Source organism: Lynx canadensis, chromosome F2 (genome assembly GCF_007474595.2).
Source record: "Lynx canadensis isolate LIC74 chromosome F2, mLynCan4.pri.v2, whole genome shotgun sequence".
In the NCBI taxonomy this organism is placed as follows: Eukaryota; Metazoa; Chordata; class Mammalia; order Carnivora; family Felidae; genus Lynx; species Lynx canadensis.
The window spans coordinates 15,595,577-15,614,457 of record NC_044320.2 but is presented as its reverse complement, the minus strand read 5'-3'; the positions used below and the strand labels follow the sequence as shown (position 1 = coordinate 15,614,457).

The 18,881-nt window shown below is 46.6% G+C and overlaps 1 protein-coding gene across 9 annotated transcripts in view; it reads right to left on the bottom strand.

Annotated features, from left to right (window-relative positions):
* Positions 1–18,881, bottom strand: part of MTSS1 (MTSS I-BAR domain containing 1) — a 165,644-nt gene that overhangs the window by 133,146 nt on the left and 13,617 nt on the right. For all 9 annotated transcript variants that reach the window (XM_030304471.2, XM_030304468.2, XM_032591949.1 and 6 more), the window contains exons 2-3: positions 7,770–7,831; positions 3,905–3,978 (exon numbers count right to left, since the gene is read on the bottom strand). In XM_030304471.2, the coding sequence (XP_030160331.1) occupies positions 3,905–3,978; positions 7,770–7,831 (136 nt within the window). The remainder of the gene's footprint in view (positions 1–3,904; positions 3,979–7,769; positions 7,832–18,881) is intronic.

Sequence of the window (18,881 nt, the reverse complement as noted above, 5' to 3'; positions counted from 1 at the left end):
GAGATGGTTTTTCAGAGCTAAAAAGTAATTACCCAGGCACACAGAGGCAGCCAAAAATGAAAGTCGCATAGCATTATGCACTTCAAAGGCCCTTGCTGACATAAGCAAACAATGCAGTGCTGCGCAGGGCCAGTGCTAAGGCGGAGGGTCTCATCAGCTCGGTACCCCTGCCTTCCAGTGAAACAGGGAGCAGGGCCCAGTGTGCAAGGCACACTCAGGCGCAGGAGTGCTATTCCCCCAACATGGTGCCTCTGCTGCCCAAGACTGAGAAGCACGTGAACACAACCCGGTAGTCCTTTTCTTTTTATTTTTAAGTAACTCAGACAACTGCATACCAGTCAGTTCAAACATTTCTCAACTCCTATAATAGGCCATTTGCTGGTCCATCATGGACACGAAGAAGATGGGGACCCTGCTCCACAAAGTCTGTCATTCCATGCATAGCAAGTGCCTAGACGATAATTCTTTGCGGCCAGTAATATGGGAAAAGGTGTACTTTCACGTTAAATACGAAGGTGTACTTTCATACTAAATGCAAACCGTATATTCATCCAAGAGTGCAAAAATCAACAAAACATGAAACTGTACTCTGTATTATGGTGTTAATAAACCCTTAAATTCCATTATAGTTTAATTATTAACCTACACACATAATACCAACTTATACACGTTTGTGTGACAAAATCGAGTTCTAACGTATTTCCACATTCTATTTAACAGTAGTTATATAATGACTAGAGTAATTTTGCTCTTATAGTGAATAGCTTTAAAAGTTTTTCCTAAATACATTATATTAATAGCTAGTGCAAAATATTCGCTAAAAAGGATAGAGGAATTTCAGAGCTTTGGGAGATAATATGGAATGCTAGTATTTTGGAAACCAGGGGCATGCTAACTCGAGATTCTGGATACCTGACCAAAAGAGATGTGCTTAACTTCCCTTCTATCACTTCCAGCAAGAAGGACTCAAAAAACACTTCGAGAAGCTCTAAGCAAAAAACTGGACTTCGTAGAGGGCAGATATCAAACTGCAAACCACATTAGAGTTACAGTCTGTAATGACATCAAATCCAAGTAGGTTTGCTGCTGACCAAAACCGTTTGAAGCATTTTCTATAGATCGTTTCCATGGAGATGCACACACTATTAAAAACAGGTCACACATAAATCTCCCAAAGGATGTATACATGGGCATCAATTGCTGAGTGCCTTGTAAAAGCAAATAAATGGAGATACCCTAAATTTCCATCAACTGAAGAATGAGAAAATCCTTCTGTTTCCAGACTATGAAATTCCATTTGGACACTAGAAAGGACAAGGCAGATCCACAGGTATGGATGTGGAAAGATAACTACAATATGCCGTGGAGTACAAGCATGAGAACATGTTCCTTATGGGCTACCTTTAGATCACCCAGATGTACTTTATTCCACATACCATTCTACATATTGTTCTGCAACTAGCTTTTTTCCTCCCGGACGCATTTATGTACACACAAAAAAAGTATATATATGACGCTTACTCCAGTCGCTGCAAGGGGGTACTGGGAGGGTGGATTTTACTTTACGCATTTTGTTCTATGAATTTTTTAAACAAAAGCACGTGTTCCAGGTTTTTCAATTTGTAAGCAAAAAATAACTTCGTAAAAATCACTTCTGATGCTTATGGAACATACAAGAAGCACCTCCGTGCTTCTCTCTTATCATCTCCATAAAATACACCTTCTTTGTTATCGACCATACCCTTTTTAGGTCACGGGAGAGTTCTCACACTCAAGGGAAAGTTATTTTCCCCCAGTGCACATGGACACTAGAGATGGCGAGATGTAAAGTATTGTGGCATCGCTAAAAATGACCTGAAATCAAGTGGTTTAAAAATATATCAAAGCGAGAGTCTGTTCACTGTGACATTAGTTGTCTTCTGTCGAGTACATCACCTCCAGACTCTGACTCTTACCTCTGTCACCACCAGAGAGAGGCTATTTGCGTTCTTTCCCCACAGATGATTGCTCTGTTTTTCTTCCCTGCAACCAGGAGATGTGCAGGTCCCCCTGGTTTCCTGCCGAGAACCACTCCAGGGAGCAGCCTCTGCAGAAACCCTGGCTCCTTGATGCAAGCAATTATGAGAAATCAGGGGATGCTGCTTTATTCCATCCTTTAGGGTCCAATCAATAATTCAATATTAAAACATAAGACCTGATTAAGGATCACAGAGCCTCAAAAATGCAATATCAGCTATCTAAGTTCTTTCAAATAGTAGAGCAATTCTTTTAAGAAATACACATTCTGATGGCTATTCTAGAAAGACAAGTCCAGTTCTGGATATCGCTGGAGAAAATATAAAACAGACTCAAAAACACTTAACAGTGGTGATTATTGCCTTAAAGGTTATAGAATGTTTAGAATATGCACGTATGAAGAAGAATATAATGGACACGTGTCAACTAGGTCATCATCTTTTAAGGGATTAAGAAAGATACTAGCTAAGACCCATATCAAGCTGGCGAACCAGATCAAGTTCTTCAAACCACCGCTCTGATATCTCCATCACATTCTCCTAGGGAACCTTTCGAAACACCATTGGCATCTTGGAAATAAGGAGATAGAAGACCTCCCCTGGGAGGACTCTGGCTCCTGAATGGAGTACATTGCTCACGTTCCGATATTCCCCCAGCACACTGTCCTATCGCTAGTACTGTACCACGCATGTTACTTCCACACCGAAATCCTTTATTTGCACATCTCATTTCCCACCCCCCCCCCCAACTCAACTGCAAGCCCTTCCAGGCCAAGGAGGATAAATAATATATTGGTTTTTGTGGTCCCATAATGGTACCTAAAATATTAGCAGGTTTCGAGCTTCTTGAATGAATGAGAAGTGTCCTCACTGCACATTCATTTGAATATTTAATTAAGTACCTACGGTAAAGGGGTACCTACTGAAACCCACTGGAGGTAGAGAGGTGTGTCAGAGAAGTTAAACCCTCGTGTGACTGAGGGCAACCCCTCAACACTTGCCCCCAACACCCACCTTTTCCAATGTTCCCATGACAATGAAGAGAACAGGCAGTGTAGAAGCAGACCCAGAAATATAAGGCAAAAGAAAAAAAAAAAAAAAAAGAAAGGGAGGAGAGCGTCCCTGGCTGGGAACGAAAAGGAAAGCACCCCTCTTTGAACAGAGGTCTCTACGTTACGGGTAATGTTGTCTTTCCAACAATGGTAGTGGATATAGGAGCTATCATTTTCTCCTTTATACACGTTTTTGTTATTCTTTTGTATGATTCAGTAGTCCCTGAAATTACTGAAAATTGGCACCAGAGTCCCCTTTGTTCATTGATTTAATGAGCCGACTTTAAACACCTGCTACGTCATAAGAACTATTTTTGGGGAGTTAAGACACGACCAAGTCACACTCTTCAGGGGTTTGCAGAAAAATGTGGGAGACACATCACCAGATACGACGCAACAGCGCACTGCTTACACGAGGGCTCCTCGCAGAAAAATGGTCTACCGGAGCATTCTCACTGCCCGCTCCCCAGGGAGTAAGGCAAATCTTAGGACAACCCGTGTGAGGAGGGAAAAACAAACTGCAACCAGACACACGGTTCAAGGCTCTGCAGCCGGCATGTCATTAAAAGTGATCAAACTAACACGCCCAGCCACTTCCCGCCTAACCCGCGGTTCCTTTCCTTTAGTTTTCGTTCTTCTCACGTGCTTCATTGTCCGGAGAACTGTTTGCAACTTCTAATAAGTGGAATCCCACAAAGTGTTCTAGGACGTGAAAACTAGGAGTCAGCTAAGCTCTGATAACTTAAGCTGTATCTCCTCGTGACGCCGCCCAAGGGTAAACAAAGAGGCACATGCTGAACTCGGTTCACGCTGGGCGCCATCCCTCCATCTGCTTACCACGTGTGTTGGTAGCCATGTCGGCCACTTTCTGAAAGGCGTCCAAGAAGGCAGCCGCTGCTACTACTGTGGTCCTAAAATGCAAACAGATAACAAAAGCATGAGGAATGTCTCACGCTAGCAAATTCATTACAGCTCAAGGGTTAAAACCTCTGTGGAGAACTGAATGCAACCTTCTAGGAGAAACGACCCTACTGGACGTGGACAACCACTGGCTTTGCAGGCCTATTTCCCCCCCCCCCCTTAGGAAGCATTTCTTCCCGATATTAGCGCACTCTCCCAAAAACATCCAGCTCATTCGGTGCCGCTCGGTAAATCCTGGCAAGTCTTCCCATCACGACACCTGATGGTGTAACACAATTACCAGGCAAAATTTCACAAAGGAGGAAAGACAGGTGTTTTTACCTAAATGAAAACCATCATTAAAAACTATAAACGGTACAAGTGGAAATAATTTTAGAGCAGGAAAACAGCATATAGACATGGACCGGGAGACGGAATCTTGGAGAGAGAGCCTCTACTTCAAATAATTCATTTTAGAGATGGGAAAACTGAGACAAGTAGAGTGACTTTCAAGATCACTAGTTTGGGGGCACCTCGGTGGCTGAGTCAATTGAGCATCTGACTTCAGCTCAGGTCATGATCTCGCAGTTCATGAGTTCAAGACCCGCATTGGGCCTTCTGCTGTCAGTACAGAGCCCGCTTCAGATCCTCCCCCTCTCTCCCTGCCCTTCCCATCCTCCTGCTCTCTCTCTACCTCTCTCAAAAATAGACATTTAAAAAAATTTTTTTAATTAAAAAAAAAAAAAAAGATCACAAGTTCATCCCAGAACTGGAACTGGTAGCCCAGAAGGACACACAGTCCCATGCTCATCCCACTGCCAGATCAGATCCTGGCTATGTGACTCTTTCCCCCTAAATCCCATTTACAATGAAATTGAGACACCATTTTTTCAACCTTAGAATGCTATCTCGACTGCATCTTCTGAATTCCTCAAAGCTGACACCAGGGAGAAGTCACTACACTCATTTGCTGTCCTAGAAATTATTTTGAGTTCCTCACATCCTCTTGAGCACTCTGTGGTCTACTGGTTCCTAGCGCTGTGATCTAGCTGTCATCCAATGGAGAGGAAGCACCTCTCCACGCCAGGGTCAAGGACAACGAGAACAATCCAGCCTCAGAACTCACACACACACACACACACACACAACACACACACACACACACACACACACACGGGACTCACAATCAAGCATGGAGCCTGAAGCTCATTTCCAAATATTTCACGTATGAATCTAATCTCTACTCAGCACTCCTAAGAATGCAGAGCTGTTGAAGGAAGAATGTGAGAAAAAGAGTTCAAGATGGAACTGAAGAAGTGACTCTAAAACTCAGCAACCATAGCTCTGAGACAGAAGGTTCTGGAAGATGCTGGAAGTCATCCCTGGGAAAACCTGTGCAACAGTCCCTTAGCACCCAACGGCAGAATGAGGCCTGATATTTTCCATTACAGCAAAAAGCCATTCTGCTCAAATTAAAAAAAAAAAAAAAAAAAAAGACATACACACGGAACAAAACTGAAAGAAAAAACCCCTTTGAAGCATATTTTTCAAAGACTTGACATCATACGCAAACCCTGGAAAAGTCAGCTTTATCAAACATCCTGGGATTTACAAATAGCTCATTCTGATTTACAGTTACTATCTGACACAATGGCCGGATTTATTTTCAAGTCAATGCCAATCATCCCAATTTAATGAGCCAGCTATAGAGAGGCCTTGTGTATTACTCCGTCACCAGGGCTCCACTGAAAAGGAGGATGGTGGTCAAGTGTGAGGAATTAGGAGCTTTTAAACACCGCCTTCCAATGAGTCCTATTTCATTGTCTGCTGTTGTCATAATATATCTTAGTTCTCTGATGGGGCAGCACAAAGGAGTGATTTGGTGTATGTGTTCCCAGCTTATTTTCCTCTTTTATGGCCTTATCCTTTCTTTACTGCAGAACACCAAACCATGTGCGTGAGGCTCTCAGCTGGGCACTACCAGTTTGACAAAATAAAGAAATGGTCCCTGCCCTCAGGAGGCCTAAACAGTTGTTAAAAAACAAAAAGTGTACTTTGTACTAGTGAGTATAAGATTGCTTTAAAAGTTTTACTGTAACTAATCAGCTGTACTAACCTCATATTTACCTTAAGTTTTGGCTTGCTCTTTGGTAAAAGGGGAAGAGAATCTTTTCATTGGTCAACCCTGAAAAGGCTGCCAGATAATTAAATGAGGCCACATAAGAAAAACGTGTATGTGTTGGGGGGATGGTGGTGGTGGTGGGGGGGGGGCTACTTAAATGTTTTACTGGTTGATTCCAGCAGGGACCTACAGAATGGAGACTATTTGAAATCAATGAGAAGAGTGAGTAGACGTAGCTTGAGGCCGGTAAAGCCTTCTGCAGGGCTTTGCATTCAGACAGAAGAGAGTGGAGCTGGCCCAGCAGAAAGTCTTTACAAGTTCTTAAGCACCGTAATGGTAAAGGATCTGACAAACAGAGAAGGGGCTGTAGTCCTGAGTCTCCTGGAAGACCAATGACAGCTTGGGAAACCCCAGGTGCATGGGATAGAAAATCCCAGGCCCCACAAAGCTGACAGAATGGAAGAGGAAAGATCCATCCTTCTGGAGTTCTTCTCTCCTGATCTACAGGGGAACCACGAAATGTCCAGTCCTATGGTTAAAGCTCTGGGCAGTAACCCCCTGACGTCCATGGGCAAAGGACCAAAAGTGTCATGTCATCCACATGGTTTTTTATCCTAGAAAGCCCCTACTTGCTTTGTCCTCTGGAAAACCACCTGCATACATTCAAAACAACTGATGTCATCCCCCTTATGCCATGAACAGGAGTCATGAAAATTACTGCTTCTGTAAATGCCCTGTCCCTCATGGAACACCGCTGAGTAGCCTTTCTCCTCACTGATTTAAAAGCATACAGCTGTAACAAGAAGATTCTATTTCACATCAAATGATACATAAACAAGCACAAGACAAAGCAACAATAGCCCCTTAGAGCCGACTGACCCTAGATCTTGTTGTTTAAATCGCTTTATTGAAGGATAATTTGTATACCATAAAATTCAACCTTTGTAGGTGTGTAATTCAACAATTTTTTAGTGAACTTAGAATTCTGCAACCACTAGCACGAGCCAACTTTAGGACATTTCCATCACCCCGAAAAGATTCCTCATGCCCACGTGTACTCAAACTCCTTTTCCTCCACTAGGCCCAGGCAGCCACTAATCTACATCTGTCTCTGCAGATGTGCGTTTTCTAGACATTGCACACAAATGGAATGATACATGTAGTAGTCAACAATAAGCTGTAAGCTCTTTATAAGGATAGGCAGCAAGCAGAATGGACCTCGCAGCCAGACTCAGGTTCAAATCCCTGCTCTGGCTTTTACTAGCTGTGTGACTTTGCACAAGTTGGTTAAGTTTCTCTGTGCCTCATTTTTTTCATCAGTAAATTGAGGATAATAGCTGTACTTACCTCCCAGGGTTGGGAGATTTAATTAACATATGCCTGGCACATAGTGAGCCTTACATGAATGTTGCCCATTATTACCTTACATATATAACAGCTCATCTGACTCTCAAAATTCCTATGGAAGAAGGCAGAGCAGACAGTTCAGTTTTACCTAAGGGAACCGGGGCCCAAGACATAAGGCTAACAAGTGGCAATGCTCAAATCAGAACCCACTACATGCTTCTGTACCTGTAACGCTTCCAAAATTAACCTCAATCTGCATCCTGGGTCTGTCCTATTCCATCCTTTGTCTGTGGATGTTGCCATTTTCTGGGAACGACAGGCTTCTATACTTACCGAAGCTGGGACTGTAGCTTTCCTGCTTTGTTTATGAAATCCTCCCAAACTGGATAGCTCCCCTACAACAAAACAAAGTCATCGATCAGTAAGGCATGCTGTGACCGGCACCTGACTAAGACAATAACAGAACACCCAGACTCCAATTACACAGGGAACGATCTGTGTGTGCTCTCTTCCTCTGCAGTCTATGGTATGTTGCCCAGATTATATATAAACGTATCGGCTCAGAAATGGGTTTCGAATATGCTCAGGCCCGGTAATCTTATAAATACTACAAACACCGACTGGAACACGTTTGGTGGAATCTAACCTATAGATGGATGGATCACATTTTGAGTAGTAGATGATGGGTCCAAATTCAAGATGTGCAGAACACGTAAGGCTCTGCCCTGAACCACGTGACCATGGCTGTGGCTTTTTTCACCCTTATCTCAAAGGACAGGGAGGAGAGAACCAGAGTGACCGGAGCCCCTCTAGGACAGGCAGCTATTGGGAAGCGTTGTCAGACCATCAGAATCTCAAGGTTGAGAAGATACCTAAATATAGCCACTCAGCTGATGGCTTGAACCCAACATCTACATACAACATGCCGACAGGTAGTTCCCCACCACATTTCGGCTCACAGGGAGCTCAACACCTCTCTCTGCCACCCTGTCTTTTGTGTCCATGCAGCATTGGCTTGAACCTTCTGGGGACCCTCAGAGTGAAGGCCTACCCTGCTTCCAGAGGGAGGTCTTCTCGGGGAATTCATCCACAGCTTTCCCTTCCCTTCCCAAGTGCAGTTCATTTTCTACACAGGCCCCTGTTTCACGTCCCCGCAGCATCCTGGGACACTGCACGATGTCTCTCTTTTAAGTGTGGTACTCAGACACAAACTCCAAACTGCAGGTGCCATTCTGACTGGAGCAAGCCAGAGTGGACTGTGACACCTCCCTACACATTAAATTTATATTAAGATCAAATAGCCAACTGACCAAGAGGTGATGCAAAATAAACCCAGGAAAGGAAAAACCATGGCTAGAGAAATGGAGCCGGGGGGTGCCTGGCTGGCTCAGTCAGTAAAGCGTGACTCTTGTTCTCAGGGTTGTGAGTTCAACCCCATGTGTGGTGTGGAGTTTACTTGAAAGAAAAACTTAAAATAAAAAAGAAGAGTTTGGCACGGAATCATTTAAACATAGAACTAAGATTAAACACCTAGGGGGTGATCGTTGCAGGACAGAATGTAAGTGTTAAGAACACTGACATGGTGAGCCTAACATGGGCCACCTCCTGATTTTGCAGTTTAAGGAGAGGAGGGAGAAACTCTAATGAGGTTAATCATCTCATCTTTCACTGCAGAAGCCCAATCAGAATAGTCTATAATTGCAACTGAGCTAAAACATAATGATTTCATCTTCCTATTGGTTTTAACAATCTTATTTTCTTACCCTTGGGGACAGTTTCTCAACCTTGCCACCAAGGACATTTTGGGCCAGACAGTTCTTTTGGGGGGTTGGAAGGGGCTGTCCTGTGCACTGCAGGGTGTCTAGCCCTATCCCTGACCTCGGTTCATGAGATGCCAGGAACATTCACAGATGCCACTGGTGGGGACTACGAAAAATGTCTCCAGGCATCTGTGCCAGATGGACCTTATGGGACGAAATCATCCCCTGGTTGAGAACCACTATTTTAGGGGTGCCTGGGATGGCTCAGTCAGTTGAGAATCTGACTCTTGATTTCAGCTCAAGTCATGGCCTCCCAGTTAGTGAGTTCGAGCCCCATGTCAGGCTCTGCGCTGACAACGTGGAGTCTGCTTGGGATTCTGTCTCCCTCTCTCTCTGCCCCTCCCCTTCTCTCTCACTCCCTGGCAAAATAAACACTAAAAAAAAGAGGGGGGGGGCGCCTGGGTGGCTCAGTTGGTTAAGCGTCCAAATTCAGCTCAGGTCATGATCTCACAGCTTGTGGGTTCAAGCCCCGCACTGGGCTCTGTGCTGACAGCTCAGAGCCTGGAGCCTGCTTCAGATTCCCTGTCTCCCTCTCTCTTTGCCCTTCCCCTATTAATGCTCTGCCTCTCTCTCCAAAAATGAATAAACATTAAAAAAAAATTTTAAAAAAAAGAACCACTGCTTTAGAGGGATGTCTGAAAAACTAAGTTCTTTTGGAGAAGAAATCATCATCTGAAGTTCAGTAATCTCTCCAGTATTACTTCACTCCAGTTTCAATACTGTTACATAAAAGTAAAATTAAATATATTTTTGTTTTACATCTTGTCATAAAACAGTCTCTTTAGGGGAGGCTGGGTGGCTCAGTTGGTTAAGCGTCTGACTTCAGCTCAGGTCATGATCTCATGGTTTGTGAGTTCGAGCCCCACATCGGGCTGTGTGCTGACAGCTCAGAGCCTGGAGCCTGCTTCACATTCTGTGTCTCCCTCTCCCTCTCTGCCCCTCCTGGCTCATCCTCTCTCTCAAAAATAAATAAACATTAAAAAAAAAAACCTGTCTCTTTATACATTTCTGTAGGTATCAAGCCTGCCTGAAAATGCACACAGAGATGTCTGGAAAATTCTCTACCAAAATTAAAGTGGGCTATTTCTGGAAGTTAAGATTTGGACCAATAGGTTACTTTCCTGTTTGTACTTTCCCCTATGGCCAGAATTTTGTGTGTGTGTGTGTGTGTGTGTGTGTGTGTGTTTTAAATAAGGATCATGTATCATTTTTATGAAAACAATAGTCATTACTTTTTTTTTTTTTAATTTTCAGATCAAACTAGAGGTTCTGGCAACAAAACACCATAAATTTACAACCCACCCGGAGCCTAAAGTCTGTTCCACAGATGCCACGAGAGCACATCCCTCAGTTCTGCCTTTGAGACCTGCTTGGCCCAACTGCAGGTCTCTGGATTTATTCCCCCAAGCGACAATTTGCTCCCACGGGGCACTAAGCCACACCCCAGGGATCCTGTCTGACTGGCTCCTGGCAGAGGTCCATTGGCAGCTACTGACACCAATACCCACGCACAGATCCTGTCACCCTTCTGCTAAGCCACACCACCTCCATCTTGTCTCTGTGCCCCAGTGGGCTGCTTCTACCCAAGAGCACAACTTTATTTTAACTTACACTGAGTGAACCTTTGACAGCGCAGGCTACCATTCCAGACCCATCGAGACATTGTGGGGAATTCCAATGAAAACACCTAACATATTTACCATTTTCTTATCAAGTATGAATGCCCCTTCTACATCTACATCCAAGTAATTAAAGAGGTAAGGGCTGAGATCAGAGTCCTCTGACTGGCCACTGGGGATCCCCGTCCAGATAGACATCAGTCGGCATCCTTAAAAGCACAAGAGTTCAAAGCAACCAATTACAGCCTCACCTAACCTTTTATTCTCTTTCAGATCCACAAAAAAAGTATGAGAAGCTCTTCTGAAAAGCCTGAAGATGTTCAGATATACTGACCACCAACTGTAGCCAAAAGGCTGGAAGGCATCGGCGTTCATCGACGTAAAGGAAGCCAGGAGTGCTGGGCCCTCCTTTTCCCAACACCAATCACTCCCATACAGGGACCCCTGGAGAAGGTCACTGAGATGATCTAGAATGTTTCTTAAGAAAAAAAAGGAGGCACATTTCATAGAGAACATGCCAGAATGGCAAGAGGCCAGTGCAGGGAGCACACAGTCCCGACTTCTAGCCATGGCTCTGCCAAGGATCAGGGGAAGTCACTTTACCTCTCAGGGCCTGCTCCTTACAATGACAAATAACAAAAACAAATAATTCCATCATCATTCCTGACCACTCTCATCACTGAAAGATTGTAGGGAAGGAGTAAGGGACACCAACTCAGGAATCCAGTCTCCCAGACTGAACCGTGGCTCTCTGGTTTGCAATGTGTTATCAGGCAAGTCGTTCGACTTCCACAAGGGGATAAGTCACCGCTTCTCAGGCTGGTGTGAGGAATAACTAGGATCGGAAAGTGCTCAGGGCAGGGGTGCCTGGGTGGCTCAGTCAGTTAAGTGACTGACTTCACCTCAGGCCATGATCTCACAATCTGTGGGTTCGAGCCCCACGTCGGGCTCTGCGCTGACAGCTCAGAGCCTGGAGCCTGCTTCGGATTCTGTGTCTCCTCTCTCTCTCTGCCCCTTCCCCACTTGCGCTCCGTCTCTCTCTGTCTCCCAGACACAGAATCCGAAGCAGGCTCCAGGCTCTGAGCTGTCAGCGCAGAGCCCGACGTGGGGCTCGAACCCATGAGCCATGAGATCATGACCTGAGCCGAAGGTGGACGCCCAACGGACTGAGTCACCCAGGAGCCCCCCCCCCCCAAAAAAAATGTTTTTAAAGCCCTTCAGGGCAATGCCAGGCACTCCGTCAGTGTCCAATGAACATTTGATAGAACCGAACCAAGGGTGTGCAGGCTCCTGCAATCTCCCTCAGGATGCTGGCAGAGATGTGAAAACCTCTAAGTCAGACTGTCCATCCAGGCCGGGATCCCACATTCTTAGGCCTAAGTACAGAACCAGCTGTAGCTCACGACTAGTTAACTAGCTGGGCACATGTCAGCCTAGTCTCAGTCACCCCCAAATACATGGCAGGAAGAGTACTCAAACCGACATGAATGCGCCTGAAATCTACTGCTCAAAGCACTTTAAAAAAAAAAACAAAAAACTACTTATCTACCCCCACTGCTTGGAGCCTCACTTAAGTCTTTACCAAATTAGCAACAAAAGGAGGGTCCCCTCTCCAGTCAAGGGGTGCAGCACATAGCTCTCCACCCACGAACACCCACTCACCCAGAAGAAGGCTTCCAAAAGCAGCTCGCTCCTGATTTAATGATATTCGACAGTCTATCAAAGAGTGTCAGGCCCACCTGTTTTAGGCAATATATAATTTAATGGATTCTAAAAAAAAAAAAAAATGAAAAGAAAAGAACTTCTAAGAACAGAAGACAAAAAGCCTCCTTATTGAGAAATTTTTTTTTAAAAAGTGTGTAAATGTTATTAAAAGGTAAAGGCAAAGTGATGTTGGATTGTTCGAGATCTGGGTTGTTTTTTTAAGTTTCTTTCAAGGTAGAAAAAAGTTTCTACCCACCTAAAAGTAGTTTTACTACTAAAATTCACAATCTTGGAGGAAGTGAGAAAGGAGAGAGAAGAAATTTGAACAAAGCGTTAAAGGTAACAGAGAAAAAGCTCTGGCTTTTTCTAGACTCTAAGACTGAGCCAAAGCGAGAATGCTCAAATTTCAAAAGAAATCTGCAGATCAAGATGCAGTATCCACTGAGAACCCTTTTAGAAAGCAATTCCAACACAGTCCTCAATTTTCTGACCTGCACCACCCACCAAGAAGTCCCAGAAAGCTCCCCTCTGAGGCTTCTGGTTCTGACCTGGCTCAGGTCACATTTGAGGTCCCTAGGAATGCATTTCCCGGGGCTGTGAAAAAGTCTTCACACAGACCCCACCGTGGAGCTCACCAGAGAACACATAAAAGTTTCACAACTTTCCAGACAGACCAAAATCAAAGCAAATGAGACTCCCACCGGGCACCCGGGTTCTGCCAAGTCCGAAGTGACAGGCAACTGGAATGTGACTCTCCTCTCCCTGGAACCACTTGACTTTCTTTGGAGAGGAGGGTAGGTTTTGAACCCCTGGCAATTTGTTGAAGATAGACCTTAGACCACACTGGATTCCGAAAAAGGGAAAGTCCCCTATGATAGAAACAGGAAGAGAAAACGAGCCTGTTTACAAACATGTAGAGGACACTCCTTTAATCAAGCTGCAAGACTGCCCCCCTCCTACAGCAAGAGAGGCGGGGCTTCCCTGAAGACCGGCTACAGGGCCCCACCCCTGCATCCGCCAGGTGGGGCGTCCACCATGCTCCCCACACCACACACAGCACCAAGGGCGGCTCTTCTGTCTTCCGACCTCCAAGGGGATGCAACAATCTTGAAAACTCCTATTCCACCATCACCACGTAGCTCAAATGTCACCTCTTCCACAGCATTCTCAAATGCACCTGCTTCCCCCACATCATGCAACTCACCATCTGTGAGCCTGAGTCTCCCCCACCACACTGTGGGCTCCAGGACAGAGAAACAGAGGGAGGAAGGAAAAAGGTTTCTAGTAAGAGCAACGGCTGGCACACAGACAGGGAAGCAGAGATGACACAAGGGGGCTCTCGCCAAGGGACACTGGAATGATGCACTCATGCTGGGGACTGGCAGGACCTGGGCAGGATGGACAAGGTGACCATGAGCAGCCTTCGAGGGCGAGGTCAGAGTTCAACCACAAAGAAGAGAGCAGAATTCCAGGCAGATGGTGAGGGACATAAATCCCACACCACCTAGGTGACCAGAGAACCTAACAGGTCACATACCTAACAGCAGCCTGGTTCCTTAGGGAGTGGGGAGGAAACTGAAGTCATTTTCTTACTTCTGAAAAAAAAAAGTCCCACCCAATCTGTCAACTTCCCTGAGAGTTTTGTGGCCACTTAAACAAATATGCGAGCCAGCTTACCCACCCCTCCCTCCCTCGAAGTTGAACTCTGGGAACACGCCTGGGTCCCTCTCCTCTTCTCCCCCCTTCCTCCACTCTCCCCACAGCCAGAAGGCTGGACAGGCCACTCGCCTAATGCAGGGCGCAGGGCTCAGCCCGTGGCTGTTTTGGCTTGGGGTTCTGTTTTGCTTTGTTTTGTTCTGCATTAAACAGAGGCCCAGGATGGCATCCCACACACGAAGCAGAAGAATAAACTGTGTGTAACTCATCAGTGCGGCTGGTTAACGATGCCCCATAAATAATGCAGCAACTGCCTCTCCCAGCCCAGCCCGCTGCGACAGCAGAACCTCAGGGGACAGCTGAGCGAATCAGACACCCACGCTGCCGCACAGGGAACACAGAGGAGCCGGGAGCCGTGGCCAGAGAAGGGGTGATCTGAGAGGAGCCAGAGCTGGAGAAGACTCTCACAAGGAGGAAGCATTCAGCTTAGATGAGAATAAAACAGTGATTGGAGGAGCAGGGTGCAGGCTATAGGGAGTAGGGTTCCAGCTCAAAGGCCTCTGTCCTGTCCAAAGGTTGCAGATGGAGGCTGGCTCGCCAGTGGTCATGATCCTGAGGACTCAAGTCTTGGGCACACCGCCGGACAGGGACCCCCCCCCCCCCCCAAGCCCCACTTTTCACCCTGATGACGTCAATGTCACCATCATCATCATTAAGCATCACCATTTTCTAAAGGGTTGCTTGGTGCCAGGCACACATGTCAGCGTTTCTCTAACTTTCACATACATTGTTTCTACCACCTGGGGATCTTGCAAAAACGCAAGTTCTGATTCTCCTGGTGTGAGGTGGGCCTGGATGTTGCATGTTTAGCCTGAGTGATGCTGAGGCTGCTGGTCCACAGACCACACAGAAGAACACAGCTGGACACACACTCTATTACACGCTCACAACAATCTGAGAAGCAGATGCTATTATTTTGCAGCTGAGGACTGACGTCGTGACCCAAGTGCTACCCTGATTCTGGGAAGTGTGCTGAACAGAACCGGCTGCCCAGCCCAGGCCTGCAGAAAGCCACTCAGTAGGCAGGCTGGGTCCTGCCTGGTCCGCAAAGTGAGGTGCAAGGCCTCCCCCAACACACAGCTCCCAATTACAACTGCAAATGCTCCAGGGGAGCTATAATGTCACCCTAGAAATGGTCATGATCCTCAAGAACTTGGGGGGGGGGGGGAAAAAACAACACAAAGACACAAAACAAAGAAAAGCCCTTTGTGTTGGAAAAGGTCTGATAGGAATGAACCAGAAATGGTCACGGGTGCTGTCATTAGTGGTATGATGATGGATAACTTGATCACATCTTCCGGTTTTCTATGCATGCCGGGACTGATCTGCTTCTGCCAGATCAGAGAACCTGTCTGGAGCATCTCTAAAGGCTGATGCTGTCACCTCCCCAGCCACCAGGTCCTCGGGGCAGGTCTGCGGGAACCTCCTCAGAATGAGCTTGAGCAGTGCAGCTCACAGCATCCCTCCTCCTCCCCTTCTAGGTCAGCCCTTGTTGAGCTCAGCCTTCAAGGAAATGAAAAGCAAAGCTTCCAGAAGAAGCTTCTGACCTGAGCAGGAGTGCCTCTGGACCCCAGGCTTCTACAAGCAGGAGGCAGGAATCTGCAGCTTCCAGAAGTGGGTGTGAAGGATGAAGGACAGGGCCCCTGACTGTCTGTCACAGCTTCGTCCCCCAGACCACCCTTCCCCACCCCATTCTGCAAGAGCGAGGGCCCCCGAGACCCTCAGAAGAAATGCACTGTGGAAGCCCATCCATCATAAAAACCATTCCTGGGCTTTTATTCTCTGATTGGGGCTTGCCTAATCCACTAATTATCCCTGTCCATCAAGTGGATGACAGCCTTGGGGATAATCAATGGTTACTTCCTCACACGCCCACCCTCACCCACTTGCCCAAGCTCACCAACAATAAACACGCCTGTGAAAAGGAAGATTTAACCACAAAAGGGGCTTCCTCCACCCAACCTCCCCTCACAAACTTCTCCATTTGCAGCCATAACACCCTGCTTAAGTCAAGGACATCAGCGTCTTCTTCCTCCAGCGCTAGGAGGTTCCAGAATGCCTAGGAGCCCAGAATGCCTGTTTTCTGACACACGGGTAGGTCTCCACCAGGAATAAAAGAAGAACCAAACAAACAGGTCAACTGTATCTTCAAAGTATGATCGGTTTTTTACATTTTCTACCAAGAGGCATTCCTTTGTCTATCCTGAGCCTTCCAACAGAAGAGCCACTAGCCACCTGGATGGAACTTTAAATTCATTACAGTTAAATAAAATGTAAAATTCAGCTCCTCACTCAAGTGTTCAACAGCCACATGGGGCTAGTGGCTTCGGTACTAGACAGGGCAGATGCAGAAAGGTGTGCTGGACGGTGGCGGCCATAAGGTGACAAAGCTACTGTGGGCACCCCTGGGTTGTTCTGGAACTGCAACTAGGCTTCCAGTCCTATTATTTAACTTTTGCAAAATGGATGCGTGAACCCCTCTCCTCTCCCTTCCTATTCCCCAAATTTATCCCCCCAATCTGTACCGCCATATTGCCTTTGTTATTTCAGATAGACACCTAAGGCCGCCTAGGAGTCCATATTTATTTCATGATCATCATTAAGAACCCCATCTCACATTTACACAGTACTTGAGAGAGTACAAAGGGCTCTCAAGACAGCCCTGTGTGGGCACTTGGCAGACAGGCATTTAACACTTTTCCTTTTCCACAGGAAAATAAAGCACAGAGGTTAAGTAATCCGCCTAAGGTCAGGGAAAGGTCTGCCCTCGCACCCAGTTTGTATCGTGAAGTGCTCCTAAGTTTGCCCGGTTGTTTTTAAAAAGAGTTTTATGTTTACTTATTTTTGAGAGAGAGACAGAGCATGAGCAGGGGAGGGGCAGAGAGAGGGAGACACAGAATTCGAAGCAGGCTCCAGGCCCCGAGCTGTCAGCACAGAGCCTGACATGGAGCTCGAACCCGTGAACTGTGAGATCACGACCTGAGCTGAAGTCGGACGTTCAACCAACTGAGCCACCCACGTGGCCCTGCCCAGTTCTTTTTAAAATGCCATTGTTCCAGGGGCACCAGGGGGGTTCAGTTGGTTAAGCATCTAGTCAAGACTCTCTGTGTCGGGTCGGGTCATGATTTCCCAGTTCATGAGTTCAAGCCTCCCATCGGGCTCTCTGCTAATGGTGCAGAGGCTGCTTGGGATTCTCTCTCTCCCACTCTCTGAGCCCCTACCCTGCTCACATGCACGCTCTCTCACAAAATCAATAGATGAAATAAAATTAAATAAAATGCAACCGTTTCATATATTCACCTAAAACTTACTCCTTCTCCACAACCGGACACTTGTGAACTCAAGATCTAACCACCTCGCACGGGGGCCGGAGGCTCTCACCCAAGTGCTACATCTACGCCTCCCCGAAATAATACATGTACATCTACCCCCCCCCCCACCCAACCTCTGTCCCACTGCGTAGAGTGCAAAGCTTCTGTTCCATCTGTTTTTCCTGTGTATAAATGTCCACATGAAATAGTGAACAAAATACTTGGTGACCCGCACACCCTATCAAATGTTTAAGTATCGTCACCATTATTTCCTGTTTGCGCACCTGTCCTCACCCACTTCTCCCTGGAAGTGCCCTCTCAGACTTGCCTCCACCCAATCCCAAACCCGATTCTGCAGCTTGTCAGGTCCACCCCTCACGACTCTGCGCACACTTCGTGTGTTCTGCCAGCTTCCACCAAACAGTGCCTCCTCCACAACCCCCAACCCCCACCCCAGGCTGCTAGGAATGACAGCCGGCCGGGGGGAGGTCACCAAAAAAGGCAGTAACTCTGTTGGATACCTCTACACCCACCACCCTCTTCGTCGTCTTTCCACTGCACGCCCTCCTCCTCGCCTGGGTAAGTGCCCTGACGGGCAGCCAGACTCCAGTGTCTGAAAGGACCAGTGTGATGTAGCGGTTGAGAGCATGGCACGAGAAGGGCGCCTGGGTGGCTCAGTCAGTTAAGTGTCCGACTCGATTTCAGCTCAGCTCATGATTTTCACGATTCGGGAGTCTGAGCCCTGCGAGGGGCTCGGTGCTAGCAGTGTGGAGCCTGCTTGGGATTCTTTCTCTCTCTCCCCCTCCCCTGCTCTCTCTCTCCCTCTAAATAAAGAAACATTTAAAAAAAAAATTTTTTTTTTTTTTTTTAAAGAGCATGGCTCTAGAGTCAGACTGCAAGATTTCAGATCTACTCACTGGGTGACCTAGGTTACTTAGTCACGTGGAACTGCCCCGTCTTCATCCGTAAACGATGCCCATGCTAGTCCCCACCTCCAAGGAAAGCAATGAGGATAAGGGAAACAATGCAAGTGCTTAGAATGGTGACCAGCACTTAGAACTCAATAAATCCCAGTGACTGCTATCTTCAGGAGTCAACGTACAATGCCAGCCACCCTAACTCAGACATTTAATGAGCACCTACTATGCACAGGCACAGAGTGGGGTACAGGCCACACAGAGATTAGGAATCAAAGCGTTGAGGAACTCTAGCTAGCAGGAACGCTGATGTGTGAGCCACCAGTCAGAGGGCACAATACTCCAAATATAAAGCACT